The 22,862-nt window shown below is 38.0% G+C and overlaps 1 protein-coding gene across 7 annotated transcripts in view; it reads left to right on the forward strand.

Moving 5' to 3' along the window:
* Positions 1-22,049, forward strand: part of elavl2 (ELAV like neuron-specific RNA binding protein 2) — a 36,329-nt gene extending 14,280 nt beyond the window's left edge. For 4 of the 7 annotated variants that reach the window (XM_041986605.1, XM_041986604.1, XM_041986602.1 and 1 more), the window contains 7 exons: positions 4,984-5,074; positions 6,448-6,691; positions 12,436-12,539; positions 15,507-15,660; positions 17,351-17,576; positions 18,146-18,184; positions 19,452-22,049. In XM_041986605.1, the coding sequence (XP_041842539.1) occupies positions 5,003-5,074; positions 6,448-6,691; positions 12,436-12,539; positions 15,507-15,660; positions 17,351-17,576; positions 18,146-18,184; positions 19,452-19,782 (1,170 nt within the window). In that variant the 5' untranslated portion in view covers positions 4,984-5,002 and the 3' untranslated portion in view covers positions 19,783-22,049. Of the gene's footprint in view, positions 1-4,983; positions 5,075-5,957; positions 6,167-6,447; positions 6,692-12,435; positions 12,540-15,506; positions 15,661-17,350; positions 17,577-18,145; positions 18,185-19,451 lie in introns of those variants that run through there. The other 3 variants (XM_041986606.1, XM_041986608.1, XM_041986607.1) reach the window with 3 other exon arrangements.
* Positions 22,050-22,862: the final 813 nt, after the last annotated feature.

The following is a 22,862-nucleotide window of genomic DNA, read 5'->3' on the forward strand; positions in this document are numbered from 1 at the left end:
AATACAGAATACAAAATTTGTATCACTAATGTACACATTAAAACTTTTCTAAATGGGCCAAGTGTAGTGGAGAGTTTATGAACTTTCTCCCTTTACTCCGTCACCTCCTCCGCCACTCTCGAGCAAGCCGCAGTGGTGACAGAATGTAGTTTCTTTTATTTCTCTAAAAATGAAGTCATTTGCAGAACAGTGTCTCATTCCTTGAGTACAATTTGAAACTTATTATGGTCCGCAAATGTGTGCAAATATAGACTTTGTTTATATGGATCCATTCATACGAAATATTTTACATTTGTAACATCTGACAAATTATAATTCTGAAGGCGTAGTTAACTTTTCTTTGCTGTCACTTGCATTTTGGAGAAACTAGGGATGCACTGGTCTGATATTGGTATCTGTACAGATAATGAAGAAATTTCTAGAGCCAGTATCTGTGACAATGGGTCTGATCCATATACGCCGATCTGTTTAGTGTAATTCTGTGCGGTGTGCTTTGAGTGATGTCATACGCTGAGGACTCGCCACGCAGAGGCTCACATTTGTTTTCAAAGTGGAGCAAGCGAAAGGATCAGCCATCAGGAACTTTTTCACACTACCTCAGCCAACACATTCAACAGCTCAATGTGTAACACCTGCGCAGTGAATCTTCAGAGAAACTTGAGAAATCTGCGTGGTCACTGACATTGAGTGATGTGATGTAAAAAAGCTAATAAGTTGGGATTATCTGATTTTTATTCTTTTACCAGGCCAGTGAAGCTATTGTTCGGCAGCTTTTGTAATGGGTGTTTAATTTCAGGGCTTTCTGCAGCGTGCTGGATTTCCTGTTTGCAGAGATTTTGTGCCTTTTTAAAAAAGGAAAAACTATAGACTGTTAAGTTGCTGTGTTCTACTGTGGACTGTTGCCACGTTGAGCTCATCTGCCAATGGTGCGAGATGAACGTAGCTTTGCTCTCATTAATAACCGAGCAGAAGCTGAGCTGGGCCTTGGAAAACGTGTGGTTGAGAGACAAGCTGCAGTTTTAATCTACGCTAGACCACAGATTGTTAGGATAGAGCTGAGACGCAGATGAACAGCTTTAAACATTAATTAAAACTATAACACTAGACTAGGTCAGTTTTATTGGCAGGATGGAGGGTAAATTAGTGAAGCGTAGTTTTTATATTTTTTACGCAACATTTTCCGACATTATCCGCCGTTTGGTTGGTGGGAGAGTGCTCACCTGCACGTGCACATGCATGTGTCTTTGCACATCGGAGCTATGGAGAATTGTGGACGTGTGTCATGATATGTAGAGTCAGAAAGACATGCCATCATTTAAATAAGGTCAATAACATCAGGCTGATTAGTTTCAGTACTTTATTTTACGTTGGGTGTCAGACTACTCCTACTTTGACGGAACCAAGAGTTTGGTTGTATTTGTCCATTTTTGACCAAGCTTGTGAAACTTTAAGATTAAGTTAAGATATTAAGATTTCTGTAAGTCAAGTCTGATGTTGCCTTCCACAAAAGATCGCAATCTTTTCCACGCAACCAGACATAATTTGTCAGCGCTTTTTCTGTATCGGTATTGGATTTGTATCTGCAGATAATAAATCTGAGATATATCGGAAGTGACACAAGTGGATCAGTGCATCCCTAGCAAAAACCCTTGGCTTTACTTCCTGGAAAAAATTGAAACTCATAATGGCCCACAGCCATTTTTGTTAAAATAACTTCAAGTCAAGGTGAGAACATAAAAGCTGGTTAGACTTTAATTTTTAGCAGAAATGTAACATTTTTGCATTTCAGAAGTCCATCTAAATCCATGCATGTTGAAATATTAAAAATGGCACATTGTGCACCCCCACCTCCTCTACTCAGAAATATTGATCAGTCATATTGGTTTTTGCCTGTCCGCTTGACAAGTGCTGCCGTTTTCATCGCTCGAGTAGAGAAAAATCAATCTGTGCTTGAGTTATGCCTGGTTGATATTTTCATTAGATGCAACCAACAAAGTGAAAGAAATTGACAAATGGAGCACTAAGCACAGCTTTTTTTTTTTTTTTTAAACTTTGATGTCCTTCAGCTAAAAATCTTGTTTTACCAGCGCTCAATGCAGTCAACACTGTAAATGAAAATACTACAAGCACACAGATGAATGAATTATACTTAAAAAAAAAACAAACAAAAATCAACCAAACTTAACATTCAAATACTGCAGTAAATGAAGATTTAATGAATGTATGCATTCATAATTTTCTGTGTATGGCAAATGGTTTTAAATTGATCAAAAAGGATATCCAATTATAGAACCAAGTCTACAGTATGCTATATATGCTCCAAAAAGCTTCAAAACCTCTCTGTTGAAACCATTTTTAAGAATTCAGTTGTCTGACTTTAGTTTTTCTACTGACGTGTAGAGAGTAAATGTGCTCTTACTGACCCCCCCCAACGAGGTCAAACTAATTTATTTTGATCTCATTTTCTACACAGCACCAACTTAACAGAATTTATTTCAGGATCCCTTTCCTTTGGAATAGGTTTTAACTGCATTCTTTTATTTAAAAAAAATACTAATAAGTATATTTATTGAATTTACATGACAGCATCTCATAGCTGCTCCTTATGCTGAGCAACATTTATAGTGATGTTGCTAGGTACGCGTCCTACATCCCTGATGCATTAAAATCTGAAAGTATCCATCAAAAGAGATGTCAGGGTTTCCCCTACATTGACTCAGCTGTGGGCTATATTGTTAGCACCACGCCTTCAAAATGCTGAAAATTAAATTGTTTGACATGAACATCAGACATCTGCTCTGAACGTGAACACAGCATGCAGAGTGCTAAGCCGTTTCTTTCTAAGACTGTTGAAAACATGAAAACAGTTTACATGCACGGTAAACACTGGGAGCGTGTAGGTGATTAAGTAAATTAGTACATACGAGTGAAAACGCAAATTGCGCGAGGCATTTCTCCACTGCGAGGGAATAACGCAGTATTTGCACACATTTCATTTGTACACAGGTGGACCATTGTCCTCACGGCAGTGACCAGCACGCTCTGCTAAACAGTCCTTACTCGCACAGCTGCTGGAGTTTTGAGACTCCGGAGGCGACGACTGTGGCTGACATGTCTTATCCTCTGATTGGTCTGTTTCTGGTTGACAACAGCGTTAATGTCAGAGAACTTCAACATGTGTAAATAAACAACGCTGAGATTTGCCATATGTGTAAAAGGTGATTCCACTAAAATCTTGGGAACTCAGCCCACATTAGGCCAGCGCCTGATGATAAATAATAATAAAAAAACAAAGAAAACTACATCTTAAAATCTAAACTGAATGTGTGACAGGCAGGAGTAGCCCAAGGGTTAGGTGCAGAACAACGTGGCACAGGTGAGGTAGAGGAAGCTGGAGAGTCAAAGGGGGGCGAGTGGCATAGAAGACAATAAAATAAAATGTCATCAGCCACAAATTGTCACTGACACATTTAACTTAATAGATTAACATATTGGTGAATCATAATTTGTCATTTATGGTAACTGTTTAATTGGTTTTAATTGTTTTTTTTAAATAAATAAAAAAATAATAAAATTGGCATCAGTTGCAGAAGGAGTGATATTCAGAATTGGTATATGGTTTGATTGGTTTGTGTTGATGATAAAACATCACTTACATTGGAATTTGTTATATGACCATTTTTTTTAGATTTGTAATTTTATTTAATTTCATATACATTGATGAAAATATCTTTAACCACGTCATACCATACCACTATTAAAGGGGTTTAACACTACAATTTAAGAAATAGAAGAATATAAGATAAAGAAAGAAAAGTTTTTAATTGCTGACCCTTTGTATTTCTCAGGGACCCACTGAAATCACCACTTTTGGGTCCTGAGGACTCACTACTTTGAAAACCCATCAACATCACTGCATTTATGGAAAATTGATCTGCGATGAAGTTTGAAAATGCAATGTGACTTCACAGCTGAGTGAAGCTGTCACATGATTAAATTTTTTTGTCAGACGTGTCACACTGAAATGGATAGGTTACCTGTTGCAGCTACAGGGCTTTAATGTGACGCTAAGACTGAGATTTGCATCCTGTTTGTTAACCGTGTAGGAAGTTACATGTATGAAACAGACTTAATTGTAATTGGTGTGCTTTGTTCCAGCCATTGCATCGATGAAAGCCCAAAGGATGATGGATGTAATGGATGTTGGGTCAGTGTTGTCACCCCCCCTCCTACCAGGCCTGTGAAGTGGGGGGGGCGGGCACTGAAAAAACATACTTTTTTTTTTTTTTAATTATTATTATGATGAAGTGAAATGACTTGTGCAGTAGTGTTTGTTGCTTGGTAACTAGAATAGGGTTTATTAGCTTTTGGATTTTGACCAGAGTGTTTCAGAAAATTAGAACAATTTGATGTAGATTTAATAGAATTTGAATAGAATAACTCCTGCGCTATTGTTTGACTCTTTATTTGAAAGTCCTAGTTTTCTCCATTTTGCTGCAGTTTGTCGCTGAGCTCTGTTTTTTTATTATCTCACCTTAGTGACTGTTTTTTCATCATATGGATGAAATTGTAGATCTTACTTGATGGTTGCATCTTTTTAATACTTTGTGTGTACTTGGACAATAAATGCAGGAATGTTTCAGTTTAATTTGTGCACCAGCTCAGATGCTGGATGTAAACGGAGCCACAAACACATTTTTGCTTTCCAGTTTCAGTGTGCATCGTTCTGTAGCACACCCATAAACCTTACTGCCATCCACATGATTTTTGTCCTTGTTGTAGCCAAGTTTCTTCTTCTTGGTTCTGTGTCTCATTGTAGATAAATTATGACAAAGTGAAACATTGCTTTGTGCTGCTTCCTTGTTTCAACCAATCTGCATGGACGAGCACCTTCCTCCCACCCAAACAATGGCATGCGATCATCTCTGACTGTTGCTATTTTTGATGATCTAACATGAAATACTTTTTTGTCCACATTTTCAGACGGCAACTCCAAACTAACATGGCAGTCAGACTGTGCGATGTGGCTTCTCTGCTTAGAAGTGGTTCGTGGGCGCCTGAGCCTTGGACTGGGGTCTGTGGCACTTCTTTTGTTTTTGAAATCATTTGGCCAGAAGGCCTGCTTGTTGTCGCCGTGCTCAGACCATACCAACGATGTTAGCCCTGTCATATTTTAATGTTCAGCTCAAATTAATCATGTTTTAAAATTGGGAGTAAAGGCACTTTTGGGGTTTGTGTACAAAATGCTTTAAAGTAGTTTGACTGAATTGGTATGGTCTAAACATGTCTGCCCCACACATAAAGTTTATGTCACATACACTTTTAAAACTTCTGTGAAACTAGGCAAAATGTGATGTTTCCAAGAATATAGTGGTGTGGTAACACTGATCGGTCTTCTGCACATGGTGAATCTGTTCAAAGGATGACTCTTCATACATTGATTTGTTGTTGGTTGCCTTAGCTGATGGCATCTGAGGGCTTGTTGTCTGCTAGTGTAGTGATGGCTGCAGATTTTGTGCTGCTCTATGCTTGGCATATCCACTAATTTGTTGAATGAAATGTTTCACTTTGGATGCCACATTACTTTGATAGTTAAAACATACAAAAAAAACTTTAAATTAAATCATTAGTATATAGACCTTAATTTACAAGCACGTTGTTTCTTAGTAGGAACATTTTATTTTTCATAGAAAGCAATAGCTTGAACATCTTAAACACCAGGGTGGGAATTCATTACTTTCAATGAATATATATTATCCTATTTCCATTTAAATAGAAATGCTATTGATGATATTGATATTTAGCCTTCTATTAAGATTTACAGAATTACAGCGTTTGTATTTTAAAGGGTTATTGCCGTCTTTTTGAAGTGTGGTTGTGTGAAAATACTTTTTTTTTTACCTGCAGTAGACAGCTGTCAGTTTGGAGAATTGGGGAGGAATTCTTAAAGGCAAACAAAATTATCTGGATTCTGACACTTTTGCATCAGCAACACAATAAAAAGTTCACTCGAACTGGTTTGTAATTTTCATGGTTTGAGTTGATGGCATCGTTTCGGTTTATCATCCCTGTTCTGAGTAGCTATTATCTTGGCTTGTCCGCAACAAATCCTCCCTGATTCTTTAAAGTGTGCTGACCACATGCACTCTGCTACAAATAACTACCAGTAAGTACTTTACACAACCCCATTTTATGAAGTGTACCTCTTGTAATTATGACATCCAAATTTAGTATTGTTGAGCTGTAATATGCCAAAGTCTTTGTCAGTCACTACTTTTGACTTTTTGTGTTGAGGGTAAAAATAGATTTTGTTAATCCAAAAATAAAGACAAACCAATGTTTCAGTGTGTGAAGAGCATCTTTTTTTTTTTTTTTTTTTTTTTTAAACTAGTTGATAATTTGTATCTTTACATGTGGTATAACTTGTCTTTTTTTCTGTCTCTTTAGCAAGTAATTGCTGCCATGGAAACACAGATGTCCAACGGGCCAACTTGCAACAACACGAGCAACGGTCCTGCAACAATCTCAAACAACTGCTCCTCACCTGTAGAGTCAGGGAGCATAGAGGACAGTAAAACTAACTTAATAGTCAACTATCTGCCTCAGAACATGACCCAAGAAGAGTTGAAGAGTTTGTTTGGGAGCATCGGAGAAATTGAGTCCTGTAAACTCGTACGAGACAAAATAACAGGTAACATAACTGCACAACTGTCTTCGTTACGGTGGCTGTTTGATGACAAGGAGCCTTACTGATCAAGAACGCTTGAATGTATTTACAAAACATGAACACATACATACTGAACCTGAATATTACCACTAGGGCTCCTGTAGCAGAGTTGTCAACCTTGATTTGTCTTTTTTTGTTTGTGTTTTTTCAAACAATAACTCCAGAAACTTTAATTTTTTTTAAAAATCAGCCTATCTTTCTATTTTGCATCGTAATAGATGCTGTAGATGACTTACTCAGGTTGTTTGAAGGAATAAAACTGTCAATCTCTTCCTGACATTGTGGGACAGAAGCAGGTAGATAATGGCTGAGGCTGCTGCATTCTGGTTTAGTCAAGGGTAGTCAAGACCTTCCTCACTTTCCTTCATATGTCCAATTGTCAAGCACAAAAGCTTCACTGAAATAATACATCTGTCCTCATTTGTTCCTAAAACATCAACAGTGAGTGAGCAGATCGGTTCATCATAATGAGGGTGAGGGATGGGGGGCTCTTACACACTGATTGCAGATTATCTTTATGATGTGAATTCAACATGGTTCATTAAATTAACATGCAAGATGTGTCCATCCACATCTCGCCTTTTTAAAATGGTCTTTTATATAAATAAATTTTTCACCAAGTCTCTTGCAGGGTTGCAAAGAACCCCTTGTCAGCTTGTCAACTATTGCCACTGCAACTGAGTCAATGCTATATCCATTAAAAAAATAAAAATACATGTGCATAATAGGAGCTTTTGCAGTTGAGTAGCCCATGAGCTGAGGAAAATGGGAACGGATGGCTCGAGGTCTTTTATGTATTTATCGAATTTAAACATTTGCATACAGAGTTGATTAAAAAATTGTGGAGTCTTGCATGGGAGAAAATGCTTTTGTGTATTCATGCAAATAAGAAATATACTCTGCTAATGTGTGAAATGCTTTGAGTTAAATTGACAAGGTAGCCTTGCACAGAATCAGTGTTGGGCACATCGTGATTGACCATTAACACAGCCCAATAGTTTACATATTCAGCTGAAAGTGTGAACAAAACCCTGAAAATAAAGAGCAGAGGAAATAATTAAAAATTATCAGCCTTCCTTTGAGTGAAAATTTAAATGAACACCAGAGACAAAAAAAAAATAGCTGTAAATATCTTAATGCTGCAAATAATTTAAAAAATGCCATTTTGTGGTTAGAATCATTTGCTTTCTGATCATTTGGACAAGCATTTTGAAATCAGTTTTGGCTTTCCATAACAATGTAATAAAGATATTGCACTAGGATCTAGATGCAACATTTAACACTAGAATTTCCAGGGCTGCAAAAATTTTCGTAAAGCTGAAGTCCCTCCCCCCCCCCCCCCCCCCCCCCCGGTCCTGCAGTGTCACTTTACACCTCGTCAACTACGTGTTCTCATGTAAATTGGCAATATAAACGCTTTCCAGGCTCCTACGGCGATAACGCCGTGACCACCCTTATGCAGACGCAGCGCAAGTTTAAATCCAGCTTAACGTTCAGCTCAGGTCTCTGTTATAGGTTTTTACTGAGTGCACTAAAGGAAATTATATGATCAAATATGTATGCCATCTGCGTTTTCAGATCTCTGATAATTTCACACAGCAGCTAATCGATCTGTAATCAGTCGATATAACAGGCAATAGTTACCTTCCACTGATCTGTTAAGTCAAGACTTTCAGTAAAGTAAAAAACTCCAATGAGTTCTAAACTGGTTTTATTCAGTAAAGTGTAGAAGTGGGCTGCAGCACAAAGCTGGGTATGAAAAATATAAACTTGTACATCAGCACGTGAGGCAAAGCCATGCACCAGGTCTGATCTGCTCTGGCTGGGACTTCTAAATAGTTGTTTTAGCCTCAATGTAAATAGTGTAGATTGTCATACTATAAATATTCTTACCCTCTTGTGCTTTGCACACAACAGCAGCGTACATGCGGTTGATACGAGTGTGGCACGAAGAGAAGGCAAAAATATTTGACTCAAACTCTGCTAGACGTTCATTTACCAGCAAGTTGTCAAAACTGCTTTGAGCTGTGTGTGCACCATTTCTGTGAGGTGCACAGTTAAAACCCTTGGCTAAGTATATGATTTGAAAAACAGGTTGGTAAGTGAGGTGATTAAGTGTGGTAGAGGACTGCAGGAGAAACTGATAATCCTGGTAGTTCTAGTGTTAAAACACTTTTTTTAAAAAACCTTCCAAGTATGGTCAGTTCATAGTGCACAAAAAGGAGCAATTGGGAGGAAATGCAAAGGTTGTCTTTGTTTGCAAACTCCTGTTAGACTGGATCAGGGATGACAGTTGCAACATCTCCACTGATGAAAGGTGTCTAGATGAAGTTTGCTTTCAACTCCAGTCTCTTAATATTGATGTAAATTTGATTTAAATCAGTCATATTTTAAGATATAAAACATGCAGCTAGCTGGAAAGTAAGTCCATCGCTCTTCATCTGGCCAGAGCCATATGTCAGCTCTTTAAGGTCATTTCATGTAAAAACATATAAACAGCCTTGGCTTAAATTTAATAGTTGAAAGGTTATTGATTCTTACTAATGCACATTGATCATGGATTTATGGTCTGCTTTGCTCATCTGAGGTCTCCATTAAGCATGCTATTATATCGTTAGGAGATAAGTAATTTCTTTTGTTATTCTCTTTTAACTTAAATGTTTAAATTGGGTTGGGAAAACCGGATTCTTAATATTCAAAGCCTCCTAGTCATTTTCTCAAGAATGGTGCTCAGATTTCAGTTCTACATAAAACCCTATCCCCTCCAGACTGTTGCTTTTTGTCTCACTCGGCCCTGTGGCAATGGGTTTAAGCCAGCCTACATCTGTGTACTGGTGCTACATCAGATGTAAAGTAATCACCAGAGAGACGTGTGCTTCCTCTTTGCTCTAAATGTTCATGATTTGGCTGCTGCAGAAGCAGCTTAGTCTTTGTCGTTTTCCTCCCACTATGGGCAGCAGTAACATTTCACTGAAAGCTGGGTGCTGCTCTTTTGAAAGTGTATCTCAATGCGTCGTCTCTGTTCTTTTAATGACAACTGAAAGTGATTCGTTGTTATAAGGCTTCCTGGTTATGAAAGGAGATGTGGCACATGTTAGGTTCCTTAAGAAATCAATACAGTAAAGGCTTTACATTCTCGTGCACATGTGCGCTATAGTTGGTGCTTTTGCCTTCCAGGCTTAAGTGTGTCACGTCACCAGCTTATTTAAAACGTTTGGCACATTTCTCATTGCTAGTTCTTGCTGAGCAAGGTGAAATTAAGTTCATGAACTTTACTTGATCACAAGAGAACAACCCATGAGAGTAGTGACTCATGGTGGTAAGACAGAAAGCTGGTATGGATGCATATAGGGTGTTAAGTTGGCTTTTATGTCGAGCTTAAAAGTGATGCTTCAAGCAGTATTTGACTTGTTTCCTTTTTTTTTTTTAGTATATGTGACTTTGATTTAGAGTCAAAGATTTGAATTTCTGTAGTAGAATAGAGGCCCAAAAAAATCAGTTTTGTCCTTTAATTTAAAAAAAAGGGGAAAAAAACTCAACATGGATTTAATTATCTTTAGAGAAGTGCAACAGTTAGATTTCATGTGTAAATAGTAATCACCATGATTCTTAAATTAATTTACAGTAACATAATTTAAAGACCATAAACACATTAATTTAAAAATTGTTTATTGTAGGGCTAGGCGATTATTAACCTAATTTCATATCTTTGTATCGATTTACGATATGTCTTTTTTTTTTTTTTTTTGGTCCAAAGAGATGGTTATAATTTGCAGCCTTGAGAAAAATTAACACTATAATTACCAGACTTTTCTCTTGCAGCCCCCCCTCCCTCTACCACACTTAATCACCTAACTTACTGGCCTATTTTTCAAATCAGGTACTCAGGCAGGTTTTTGGCCCAAAAGAGCAGACAGTACTCGACCCAGGCTTTTCACTCTGCACTTCAGATATTAGTTGAAATCTGTAGTGATGAATATCTTTGTGCTAAATTTTTATTTAGTATACATTAGATGCATTCAACACTAGAACATCCAAGATGCATGTATGATGCAGCATGAAGTCTGATCTTATTAGCATCCCATCTCTGTTAAACTAAACGAAGTCATTGACTTATGTTCTAGTGTGAAACTGCTACAGTAAAGTAAAATAAAAATCAAATGGTAGTGAAAAGATCTGGTTTGGTCTGTAATGTAGGGTGGACACTGAGTCATGTTTAGCAATGCTGTTACACACAAAAAGCTCTGTACTTTACCTGATGAGCCCTTATTTATTCACTCCTCCCAAAGTTGACCCACATTCAGCCCTCGGTGGATGATGTTGGTCCCTCTATATTTCTGTCATGTTTATAGATGGAGGTGCAGGAAAAGTTGGTTTATTTTAAAGCATAAAAGTCTGGTTCATTTAGAGAGATGTGAATGAACAAATAAACTCTAATGCAGATCAGAGGCAAACTCTAGTCTGCCTGTAAACATACCTCTCCAAGTGAACCAAATGCAGGAAGGGTAACGCAAAGATCATTGTAGGCTTAATGCAGCACATTGTGTGTAAACACAACCAAAACGTACACAAGTGTAGGACAAAAGGCAGCTTTGGCCGGGATAAATGGCTCGCAGTCAGACATGGAGTAAAAAGTTCTGATTTATGAACTAAGATTGAGACCAGTAGGATCTGATGCAGCTCCATGTTTTGCTCATAGGTGGTGGAAACAAGTTGTCCTACATTAACCAATAGATGAATGAGTTTTCTTCTGCGTCGTGACGTTTCCACTCCTAGTAGTTGGACAGGGGGAAAAGATGCATAAGTAATTTTATAATGGCATCACAGCGATCTGAACTGTAATTGAAACGTAAGGCACCTAAAGATTCTCACCCCTAATAGACAGAATTCCTTTTCTTTTGCAAGGATGAAAATGTAAACTCTGTTCTGAATGCATGTTTGTATCGTGTGCTTGCATATAGTTATTTAATCTTGGTAATGGATCATTTGAAATGCATAAATGAAATTTATTTTTTTCTGCCTGCGTCTAGGGAGTAAAGATGGTAGCTAAAGAGTAGGAGGGGAAGTGTCAAAGGGAAATTAAACTACAGATTTAGACTAACTGAGAGATAAGATTTTAAGACCGACCTGTCCTGCAAGTTCAGCTACAACATAAGTTGAGTCATGGCACAGATTAGGCGTCTATATAAACTATCACGTTTTTGAATGGAAATCTTTTTCCTTATGTGTGGAGTATGTTGAGATGCTGCAACTGCTTGAGCTGTTGAATGACTATGGAATTGTGGAAAAATCAGCACTGTTGGTGCAGTAAAAAGAATCGCCCTCATGTACCCAGCGTGTCAATCTACATTTCGAAGATAAACTGCTGGGGGGGTGCATCAGCTCTCAGCTACCTCACTATTATCATTAACTTAGTGTAACAGAGTAGTTGGTTGACATTTTTAATTGCAAACCTAGTTGTCAATGAGTGGTTTTGAAAATTTTCTATAGGTTGTGAACCAAATGGATTTTAAAGACCTCCTGTGTGTTCATATAAGTAGACTAATCTGTAGCCTTAATACTGAGTACTGACTGTTCATTAGCAGGGTTAAAATTGTGCAATAACAGGTATTTGTATCCATATTTAGTGGTAATGGCAATCTTTGTATTTCACTTCTGCAGTTTCTACGGTACTAGGGTTGAACATAAATTTGGTCTTGTGATTGCAGGGCAGAGTCTGGGCTACGGATTTGTGAATTACGTGGACCCGAAAGATGCAGAAAAGGCCATCAATACCTTGAATGGCTTGAGACTTCAGACCAAAACCATCAAGGTAAGAAACCCTCATGTTACCATTTCTAACAGGCTGCTAAAGTCCCAACATATGCTGTTCATGCCTAGATCTCTAAGCTGGAGTCGGATCATAATGAGGCTGGACCAATGTGGGGTGGAAAAGGAGCCTATTGTTAATCTGGGCACAGACAGCTTTGCCTGAACCTCAAGTAGAGCAGAACAGTTTCTATGGTTGCATTTGCTGTAGCTCTGCTGTATGCCTTTACAGGCAAGTGGCTGCCATTAGCATTCATCAGGCAATGTAGCGCTCGGTGTGCTGGTGGGAAAAACTCATTTGCTTCATATAGTGCTGCAGGATTTGTGGGTTGAGGAGCTGGATCTGAAGATGGGGGGACTTATTCATTCTTCCCCCACTGTGGTTTTACAAGATGCTAACCCTCTCATGTCATACAGAGGACTGATGGAGAGATTTTTGAATGGCACCAAGTTTGATTGTATTCTTTATTTCTGTTTCCCTGATTCATGCAAGCCACGTTTTACACATTTCTGCCTCAGTTTATGCATCCGTTTATACCCCTGAAAGTAGAATATGGTAAACTTTCTTTAACACAGCCAAACCCTAGTAAGCTAGAGAAACAACTTTGCAAGTACAAGCATAAAAAATGTAAGATGAGGGAGGTAAAGGTGATGGGATGCAGAAGTTTTTAGAATGTGGACAGGGGGCTTTAGCTTTCATATTCCTTTTTAATGGCTATCCTTCAGTTTGGGTAAAAGGCACGTTTTCAGGCGGGCTCACTGAATGGAGTTCTTTATGTATAAAAAGGAGTGTTTTATAAGATGGTAGAAAGGGATGATCTAAAAGTCTGACACCAATACGGCTGCAGTGGTGTTTTTGTTACTGATTGGTCAGAAGAACCAGCAGCCATCCGATGGGAAACACTCTCTTTGTCCAGTGTTTTATTTTGATTTGTTTAGATTTTTTTGTGCTTTTTTTTAAAAAATTCCTTTTCACATAACTTCTAAAATTCAAGTTGATAGTTTCCTGCACCTTTTTATTGGAAAAATGTCTGCATGAATAAAAATAGTTTGGTGTACTCAGAAAAATGAATTTGACTACTCGGGGGTGTAATGATATATTGATCCACATAGCATATGTTTGCTTAGTTATGTTTTTTTTTTTTTTTTTTCCCCCCTGCTTTTGGTCTTCTATTAAGCTTCTGTGTTTATACATAAATGTGTGTTTATGCTGCTCATTTATTTAGCCAGACACTGGGGAGGCTCGTCAATTTTGGCTTTGGAAACCAAACATGAGATTAGTTTTAAGAGGCAGCCTCGGTACTTTGCTTAAATTTAAAAGAACTGTCTAGAGAAACCTGATGCTGCAGCTACTACAGTCAGGATGCAGAGATGGACAGAAAATCTTCCTGTTAAAACTGTCGAATCACTGATGTGGTGGTTTATTCTCCTGGTAAAGTTTAAACCTGTGAAAGTGTGAAGTACATTTGACTTTTTCTTCTAATAGCAACAATTGTTTATGCCTTCATGAAACATGACACCTTTGCACCACTTAATAAGTATTCATCTGCTAATGTACAAACCTGCATTACCTTTGTCTCCACTTCTCAGCTGGCTGCACCCACTTACCTGCTTAATATGTTATCAAACTTAATGTGCTGCAAATGTTGGGGAAACCTTCTTTTCACACCACCACAACAAGTCTGTCGGTGGTACACTGCAGCTGCAAAATCAACAGTTTATACAGGCTGTTCATTAGACATTAGTTTTAAAAAACATTTCTATAAAATCGGATATTTGTCTTGTGACAAATCTCACTAGAATATAGACATCTGATTGTAAAGCACCACTCAAAAGATTACAGGAACAATAAAAGATGCAAAGACCTGGCACAGTGTCAGGTTTGTAAGTTTTATTATTCACTGTTTGGATTTAACCAACTAGCTTTTGGTTAGGTTTATGTTCAGCAACTTTGTCCTCCAAAAATGTCATTTTGGTTGTCAATTTGGTTGAAATCATAAGTGGTTTAGAAACCACAAGACATTGTCCCACATGGGTTAGCCACCAGAAAGGCCAGACATTAAAGCTCTGCAACATTTTAGGATGTGCAAAAAAAAAAAATTTTATACAGAGGACATGTTAAAATATGATGGTGTTTGGATAAAAACAAATGTAGAATTGCAAAAGCTTGCTGAAATGATGCAGCAAATGTGTGCCATAATCAAAGCTAAAGTCATTTGAACAGAATTTTAATTCTGCCAGATTATATAATTTTCCTTTTGATATCATGTGCCACAAAAACCCAACAGAAATCTGCCATTGCACTGCTGGACAAATTATCATGGTTTCCTCCTTATGGTAAATGAACAGTTTGGTTTTGCTTTGACAAAATATAACAGATGTAGTCGTGTTTTTTGCAGTCTGTGTTTTATTGGCAGAGAAAAGACTGGTTTAGCAGGTGGAGACTGTGCAGGACCTGTCTGCTACATCTCACTAATATGATCATAGTACTGTCAGTTTTTCTCCTGAATTCAGCCTCCTAGTTGACATGTATGCAATCTCGCGTGTCTGGGTTAAACAGAAATTGAAGGTATGCTGGATTATGTAAAACATGTAAAATTTTGTGAACCTAATGCACTGATTTTATATCAATATTTACCTTAAAATCTGAACAGAACTGGTGGAACTGAGAGGTAATCATTCCAGGTTTTCACACACTGCAATGGGAAACTGAGTTTTTCCTTCTTTTCAAAGGTCTTTTCATAAGACTGCATTGGTAACCACGAGATGTGTGTTTGGTTTGTGTTAGGTTTGTATATGCATCCTCTCCTGTAAATGGGTCAGCCTCTGCTCATTTTTTTTTTTTTTTAAACAAATGCAACATCAAAGGTGATGAATGAGCTACCCTGAGTTAAGTCTGTAATGAGTTCGGTGCTGCATGTCGAGGAACATGCTTTAATTTTATGTACTCAAGTGAACTTTCCGTTCGCAGGTTTCCTATGCGCGTCCAAGCTCTGCCTCCATCAGAGATGCAAATTTGTACGTCAGCGGCTTGCCAAAAACTATGCCGCAGAAGGAACTGGAGCAGCTCTTCTCTCAGTATGGACGCATTATTACCTCACGTATTCTGGTGGACCAGGTGACTGGTGAGTAGAACATGACGACTTTTCCACCTCTTTGTTCCCTTTTTTTTTTTTTTTTTTTTTACTTTCACGCTTTCCTTTCCCCTTTTCGCTGGAGACTGCAGAACAAAATGACATGGCCAAGACTGAGAAATGTATCAGAGGTGGTGGTGTGAGCCTCCCAAAAAAAAGTAATTTTCCACTAGAGGTGTTCATAAATATGCATCGATGGAATATGAAAATGGGTGTAAAGTAGCAGGACTCACTGCTTGCTTCATAATTTCTTTTCCTTTCGATCTCTTCTGCTGGCACCTACCTTCTCCCCCCCACCCCCCACCCTTTTCTCTTTTCATCCCCAAGGTGTACATGCGATGCCTGTTTTATGGTATGAAATGAAATGCGTTTAGAGCAGTTACATTTTCTATTTCTCAGCCATCTAGTGAAGCAAAGCAAAACACTAAACAGAATCCCTCACAGAGACATTTCCCAATGGTTATGTGCTGCCAAAAAGTATAATAATCCTTCTGGCATACATTGTGGAAATGTTTATTTTTCAAACATAAAAACCACATGTTCCGGTAGAATTCACTTTCACATTTACGCCTGTATTAATGCAGCAACCTGCATTAATGCACCGAAAACCAAAGTAGGTTTACAACCTGCTATTGCTCAGACTAACGGAGTAACACTTAGAGCCGGATCATTGAAAGCCTGCACTATTTACAGCACATACTTGAATGCATACACGCTAAAAAGCACATTCTGTGAGAGGAATGGACTTGAACAGTGACATGTATAAAAGTGTTAATCAGAGGTAACACAGGAGGCAGGAGTAATGGATTACTTTGACAGGCAGTAGGAATTAACAAGACCCAGAAAAATGACATGTTTACATCCCCTAAGGGATAATTGAATATTTAAATATTCTTGATATTTGATGTTTTATTATAAGTGATGTGTGAACTATGTTTTTAAATAAGCAGCATTTCTGAAAAGTGATGCTTCATTGTTTGGCTTGTAAACTACAGATTACTTTCAGCAGCCATCGGTTAATGCTACTGATGCAGCCGCACATTTTAAGCTCAGATTAACAGTAATTGGATATGTTCAGGTGTTGCTGATTTGGGGCTCTCGTGTTGGTCTTTAGATGCGTCTTTTGGCCAGTGCTGCGAAAGACACGCTAAATGTTCTCACCTGCTGTGTTCACGTTCTCGCTACACATATATTTTTGATTTAAAGTGGGTCTTTTTGTGTGTGTTTCTAGATGTTGTTTGGTTGCTGTAATCAGTGTCAAATGTAGCCAAGATCCTGACAAAGATGAAGTAAAGCTTCTGTTGCGGGGATCTCCCACTCTGGCCCTCGACGGTTGCGGTCCTGCAGGTTTTAGGTGTCTCACTGCTCCAGCACACTTGATTTTAATTAAATGGCTCTCATCAGCTTAAGCTCTGCTGAAGCATGTTGACCCATTAATCTGATTGAGCAGGAAACGTCCAAAACCTGCAGGACAGCGGCCCTCAAGGACAGACTTTGGACACCCCTGATCTGTTGTATAAAATATTTTAGTGGTAAATTTGGTAAGTACAGTGCACTGTACTTGTAGATGTGTATTCTACTTAACAATGACTGGTATGCAGCTTATATATGATAAGTTTTTGATCATTAAGTAATTTTAATTGTTGGTGCATTACATAAAAAATGCTAATGTTTTCCACAGGTGTTTCCAGGGGGGTTGGCTTCATTCGTTTTGACCGGCGAGTTGAGGCTGAGGAGGCCATCAAGGGCCTAAACTGTCAGAAGCCACCTGGTGCCACTGAACCCATTACAGTCAAGTTTGCAAACAACCCGAGCCAGAAGACCAGTCAGGCACTGCTGTCCCAGCTGTATCAGTCACCCAATCGAAGGTACCCAGGACCCCTCGCACAGCAGGCACAACGCTTCAGGTAAAAGGGGCACACCAAGAAAGAAAAATATGAGAGCCCAGCACAGTTTAATACTGCCAGTGAAGTTGATTCTGTTTACCCTCTGAAGCTTTATGAAATTAGCATTTAAATTGTCTCACAGCAGTACAGTGAAAATATTCTGTTGGAGCTCATCAATACTCTGGACAGAATAATTCATCCTTATATTCATATTCTTATCATTGCTGTGTTCCTCCTGTTGCAGATGTAGGCCTACAACACCAGTGTTAAAGCAGTTTGACAAAAGCAAACATATGGATTAGTATTCAGACTAATCCTTACGTGCTTTTCAGTGATTACTGATTTGAAAAAATAAAAAGGTCAGATTGTGACATTAAAATTGCTGCTATTCATAGTATTAACTAGCTTTACAGCATGAACGTGGTCTCCAGCCGGATTCAGTGTGTAGGCTGATTGTAGGAAAGTAAGATCAGTCAGCAGGTTAAACTGACTTTAATCACGGCGTCACAACTGCACCTCATCTGTCATCTGTTGAAATAAATCAGCCTTCTAAACGGGTTTCTATACACTGAATTTATTTTTTTTTTAAGGTTGGACAATCTGCTGAACATGGCCTATGGCGTCAAAAGGTAAATAGATTCTCCTTCTAAATTTCATAATCTTTTATTGATCCTGAGGGAACTTCATACGAGAGCTGACGGGATTGTGTTCTGTTCCTTGTTGCGTAGGTAGTTGACACCTCATAATGTTGCACTGACTCAGCCAGAGATCCCTGATCTAATGAAAATGCTTTTCTGTGCATACAACAATGCTCCGAAACACTAATAATTAACTTAAGTAGGAGAACACCTTCCTTTTGTAGAGGCACGGTAAATCTTTTCTCCCATCCTGTAAATGGACATGAGGATCTTTACATGCTACGTTTACCTTGTTCTAACTAAAACATGCATGGCAATGACACCGTCAGCAGCAATGGGATTAAAACTACAGACATTAAAGCATTGTCTACATAACAAAGGACAAGGTTTTATAATATTACTTGCTATTGCACAGAGTTGCATCCATGTGTTTTGAGTCCGTTTTTTCTTACCTTCATCTATTATGGACAGCTCTGTCCTGTATTTTACTTGGTTGCATCAGACATCTTTCAGGTTTTGCCAGGGAACCAGTTTTAAGTTCAGAGTTGTCTTCCTGGAGTTTAAAGTCCAGCTTACCAGCAGCAGCAGGCTGGTTTCTCTTCTGCCTTGCTCAACGGCGGATGTCATTGTTGCCAAATGTCTGTGTCCTTGATGCTGGAGCACACCTGTCATAGTAAATGTTCCCTGAGAGGCCAACTGGAGCAGCTAATCGAATGTGACACCGGCTGCAATAATTCATAGGCTTTCCAAGGGCTCTGAATTTTGTTTCTTAAAACTGCAAAACCACATTCACCAGCTTTTGCTTCTTATTCTGATCTTGGCCCAATCTCTAACATAATTGTAGTATTTAGTTTCCATTTTCTCCATTTTTTTTTTTATTTTTATTTTTTATTTTTTATTAGAATGATTTTGTGCTTCTGGTTTGTTGGCATGTAAGCTCAAAAGCGATGCAGCTAGTGTGTAAAGCTGCTTGTATTTTCTGATTGGTTAATGAGATCAGCTCATATGTGCTCACATTTACTTTTTGGTTTATTCCCATTTTTAATCTTGTTTACATGGTTTATGATGTAGTTCCTGAAGTGATAGAACAATGCCAATGCAGTAGCTGCTAGCTCAGGATGAAGCAGGGATGGGGCTGATCCCTGTAGACTTGTCAGATTTTATTAAGCCTGTTGGCTCGATCTCATCTTGTTAAGGGGCCCAGTTTCTGCTCATTTTGGCTCTTGCCTTGAACCATGTTTCTTTTTGTGTATTACAGCAGGTTCTCCCCCATGGCCATTGATGGGGTGACCAGTTTGGCTGGCATCAACATCCCAGGGCACGCAGGCACTGGCTGGTGTATCTTCGTCTACAACCTGGCTCCTGATGCAGATGAAAGCATCCTTTGGCAGATGTTTGGGCCGTTTGGAGCCGTCACAAATGTCAAGGTTATTCGCGACTTCAACACAAACAAGTGCAAAGGATTTGGTTTTGTCACCATGACTAATTATGATGAGGCAGCTGTGGCCATTGCCAGCCTGAATGGATACCGCCTCGGGGACAGAGTTCTGCAAGTCTCATTCAAAACCAACAAAACACACAAAGCCTGAAAAACCTATTGAGATTGTTTCTTAGAAAAAAAACAGGAAATGAGAAAATGGAGGCGTATTGACCGTAACTTTCTACATTAGTAAAATCAGCTTTGTAATCAATATTTAGCGTCCAACAATGTGATTTATTTATTTATTTTTTTTCTCCATTGCTACGCTTTGAATCTTCTCAGTATAGTTTAAACAGAAAAAAAATCAGCAGGTTTTAATGCCTGCGATGTTGAATCTCTCGCTGTCTTTCAGATGGACCACCTAAAACGTTACTACAGGTTTTGTCATTTTGTTGCACAATGCTTTGAAGCAGTAAGTCTTGTACGGTTATGTGTTGTGATTATTTTCTTCTTTTTTTTTTTTTTTTTTTTTTCTTTCGTTGTAATTGTGTCCTGATTTGCCATAGGTGCGTTTTGCCTTGAGTGATTAGCAAGTACTTATTTTGAGCTGTGTTTTGGTTTTGTTGATTTTTGCCAGTTTATTGTAATATGAGTTGGTTATTGGTTGGCTGCATAATGTTGCTTATTGTAAACTTAATGGCTAAAAAGACAAAAAAAATTCTTAAAGCAGTACCTTGCCAAAGAGCTAAGAACCTCTTTGATGTGGGTTTAAAAAGCATCTATTTTTATAAAAAGAAAAATTTGGAGAAACTTTTTACTGGACCTGGAACAAAATATTTTGACTTGGATACTTTGAGAAATATCTTCATATGACACCTTGTGAGCTTTTGAACTTTACAAGAAAGTTTGCAGTGGTTGACATTTCTGGAGAGATTTATGATGTAAAAGATACCTTTTGAGATCTTTGTATTATCTTTAGATTATAGAATCAGTGGTAATGCTGGTTTCATTTGTAAATCTGTGGGTCCTCAGTCATCCTGGTTGCCTGGTCGACTAGCAACTCTTTCCGATTCAGATTTGGAAACGGATAAAAATAAAAAGGTTGATTTGCAAACCGTGCATGCAAAATTACAATAAGATCTTAAAAGGTAAACTGGGGTGGGGGGATTAAAATCAGTTCTTCCTCTAAAATTACTTTCAGATGGAACTCATGGTGTTTTGTGGTGTACCTACAATATATCATTAGACTGATTTTTGTCTTAATATCAACCATAGGGGGTTTTTACGTACTTGCTATGAAAGATTGAGGACAAGCAGATGAAGGCAGCCGCATTAAAAAATAAAAATAAAAAGGTCTGAAGAATCGGATGATTCCTGAGCTTTGAGCTGTGTAAATAAGTCCTTTTTTACGTTGAGTATTTGGCAGACTTCTTTTGGTTCTAGTTTGGACTTCATTGATAAGTGATTGTTTTTTTGTTTTTTTTATTTTTATCTTGGAGTATGTAAGATTTCTTTTTTACATTTGCCTTTTTAATTTTCCTGAGTTTACTTGATTTGTTGTCCTATGGACTAGCATTACAGTGCATCAAATTTGTTGTTTGGTCTGTAGATAGCCTTGCTTCGTTTAAAAAAAGAACAAAAAAACAAAAGTATTAAACTATAGACATTTTGTTTGTTTTTTTTTTTTTATATATAAACATTATAGATATATATTTATGTGGTAAAGAATGGATATAAACCACAGTTTTGAACTTTTTTTTTTTCTTTTTTTTTTTCATACGCATATATATCCGTAATGCATATAACCTGTCTTAAAATCGTATAAAGGTGTATATTGCTTTATTCTCTTTGGGGAAGGACAGTGAAGCAGTTGCATTAACGATAACGAAAATTAGTTGCTAAAGTTTGTCAAACATCGATCTTGACCAAATCCTCAGACGCACTGACAACTGCACCTGCATCCTGCTTGGTATTTGAACCAATTACTAGTCATGCTTCCCCTTAAATGAGCAGTGTGCTATGCATTATGATTCTTTGCAACTGCTTTTTCTTTATCTATTCCTTCTTTGTGTTATTTGTAAAAGTTTAACTTTAAGTCTAGGTGAGTTGTGATACACGCTGCTGTGGGGGGAGAGCGTGCATTTTTCATGCCTGACCCATCGTTGTCGGTAATTTTTTCTTTTTGTAAACTCTTAACAATTATTTGGTCCTGGCAAATTGTGCGGATGGTCCGGCATGGAAAAATGTTCCCTTCCAACCCCCCCCTTTATCTCAATTCTTAATGAGAATGATTATTTAAAGTTGTATAGTCTGACTTGGTTGAAGGCATTTTTGGAATAGAATCTTTTGTTTATTTAAAATGATGTACATGTTCTTTACTTTAAATACTTTGTATTATTTGTGTTCAGTACATCAATAAATAAGTTTGAAGGGCAATGCAGCTTATGAGATCATCATTCCTTTGCAGCAGGAAAAGGGGGGTTTACTCATTTTAAACCATTTAGGAAAAGGTCTTTGTTTAAATATAAAGATAATCCAGCAGTCAACTCCGTACTTATGTATATACTTATATATACGTACTTACATATTTTTCTTCTATACTGGCTTTTGAGTTCCTGTTAAAAGAAAAAGCATTTTACCTTCAGTTAGAATTAAAATGTTCTTGGCATGTAAATGCATCTTAAGTGTCACTGCTGCACTGACCTGCAGGAACTCTGTTGTTGTTCATCATCTACTGGGAAGGTGTTGGTTTTCAAATTGGCCTCATAGGTGCAGAAATGCACGCTTTAAAAAAAATAAGAAATAAAAAAAAGGCTAATTTATTCACATGTAACCCCATCATTGTAATTGAGTCAGAGTTCAGATGCTGGCTCTGAGCGTGCGAACACAGCAGCACGAGGCTTGATATAGAGTATTGATTTTATTTTTTTTTTTCCTGTTCACCTCCTTTGTATTTTATCATGCTCCACTTGAGGCTGAAGATGAAATGGCCTGCTTTTGAAGTGAGTTTTCCCCACCACGCTGCTACCTCACACACCCCAACTGTCATTTTAGGTCATTTTAGGGCCTGGGGTACTCAATTCAGGTTTTCTAAGAATACCTGCTCCAACATGCCTAACTCTGTTTTAACATAAACAATCTTCATGTTACTGAGTCATGTAGCCTAGCTCTAGTGGCGGCAAAAAAACAAGGATGTTGCATTGCAGGCTGCTTTAAAAGGCTCTAGAGCCTCTCCAGTATTTTCATTTA

The sequence above is a fragment of the Melanotaenia boesemani genome, chromosome 5 (assembly GCF_017639745.1).
Source record: "Melanotaenia boesemani isolate fMelBoe1 chromosome 5, fMelBoe1.pri, whole genome shotgun sequence".
In the NCBI taxonomy this organism is placed as follows: Eukaryota; Metazoa; Chordata; class Actinopteri; order Atheriniformes; family Melanotaeniidae; genus Melanotaenia; species Melanotaenia boesemani.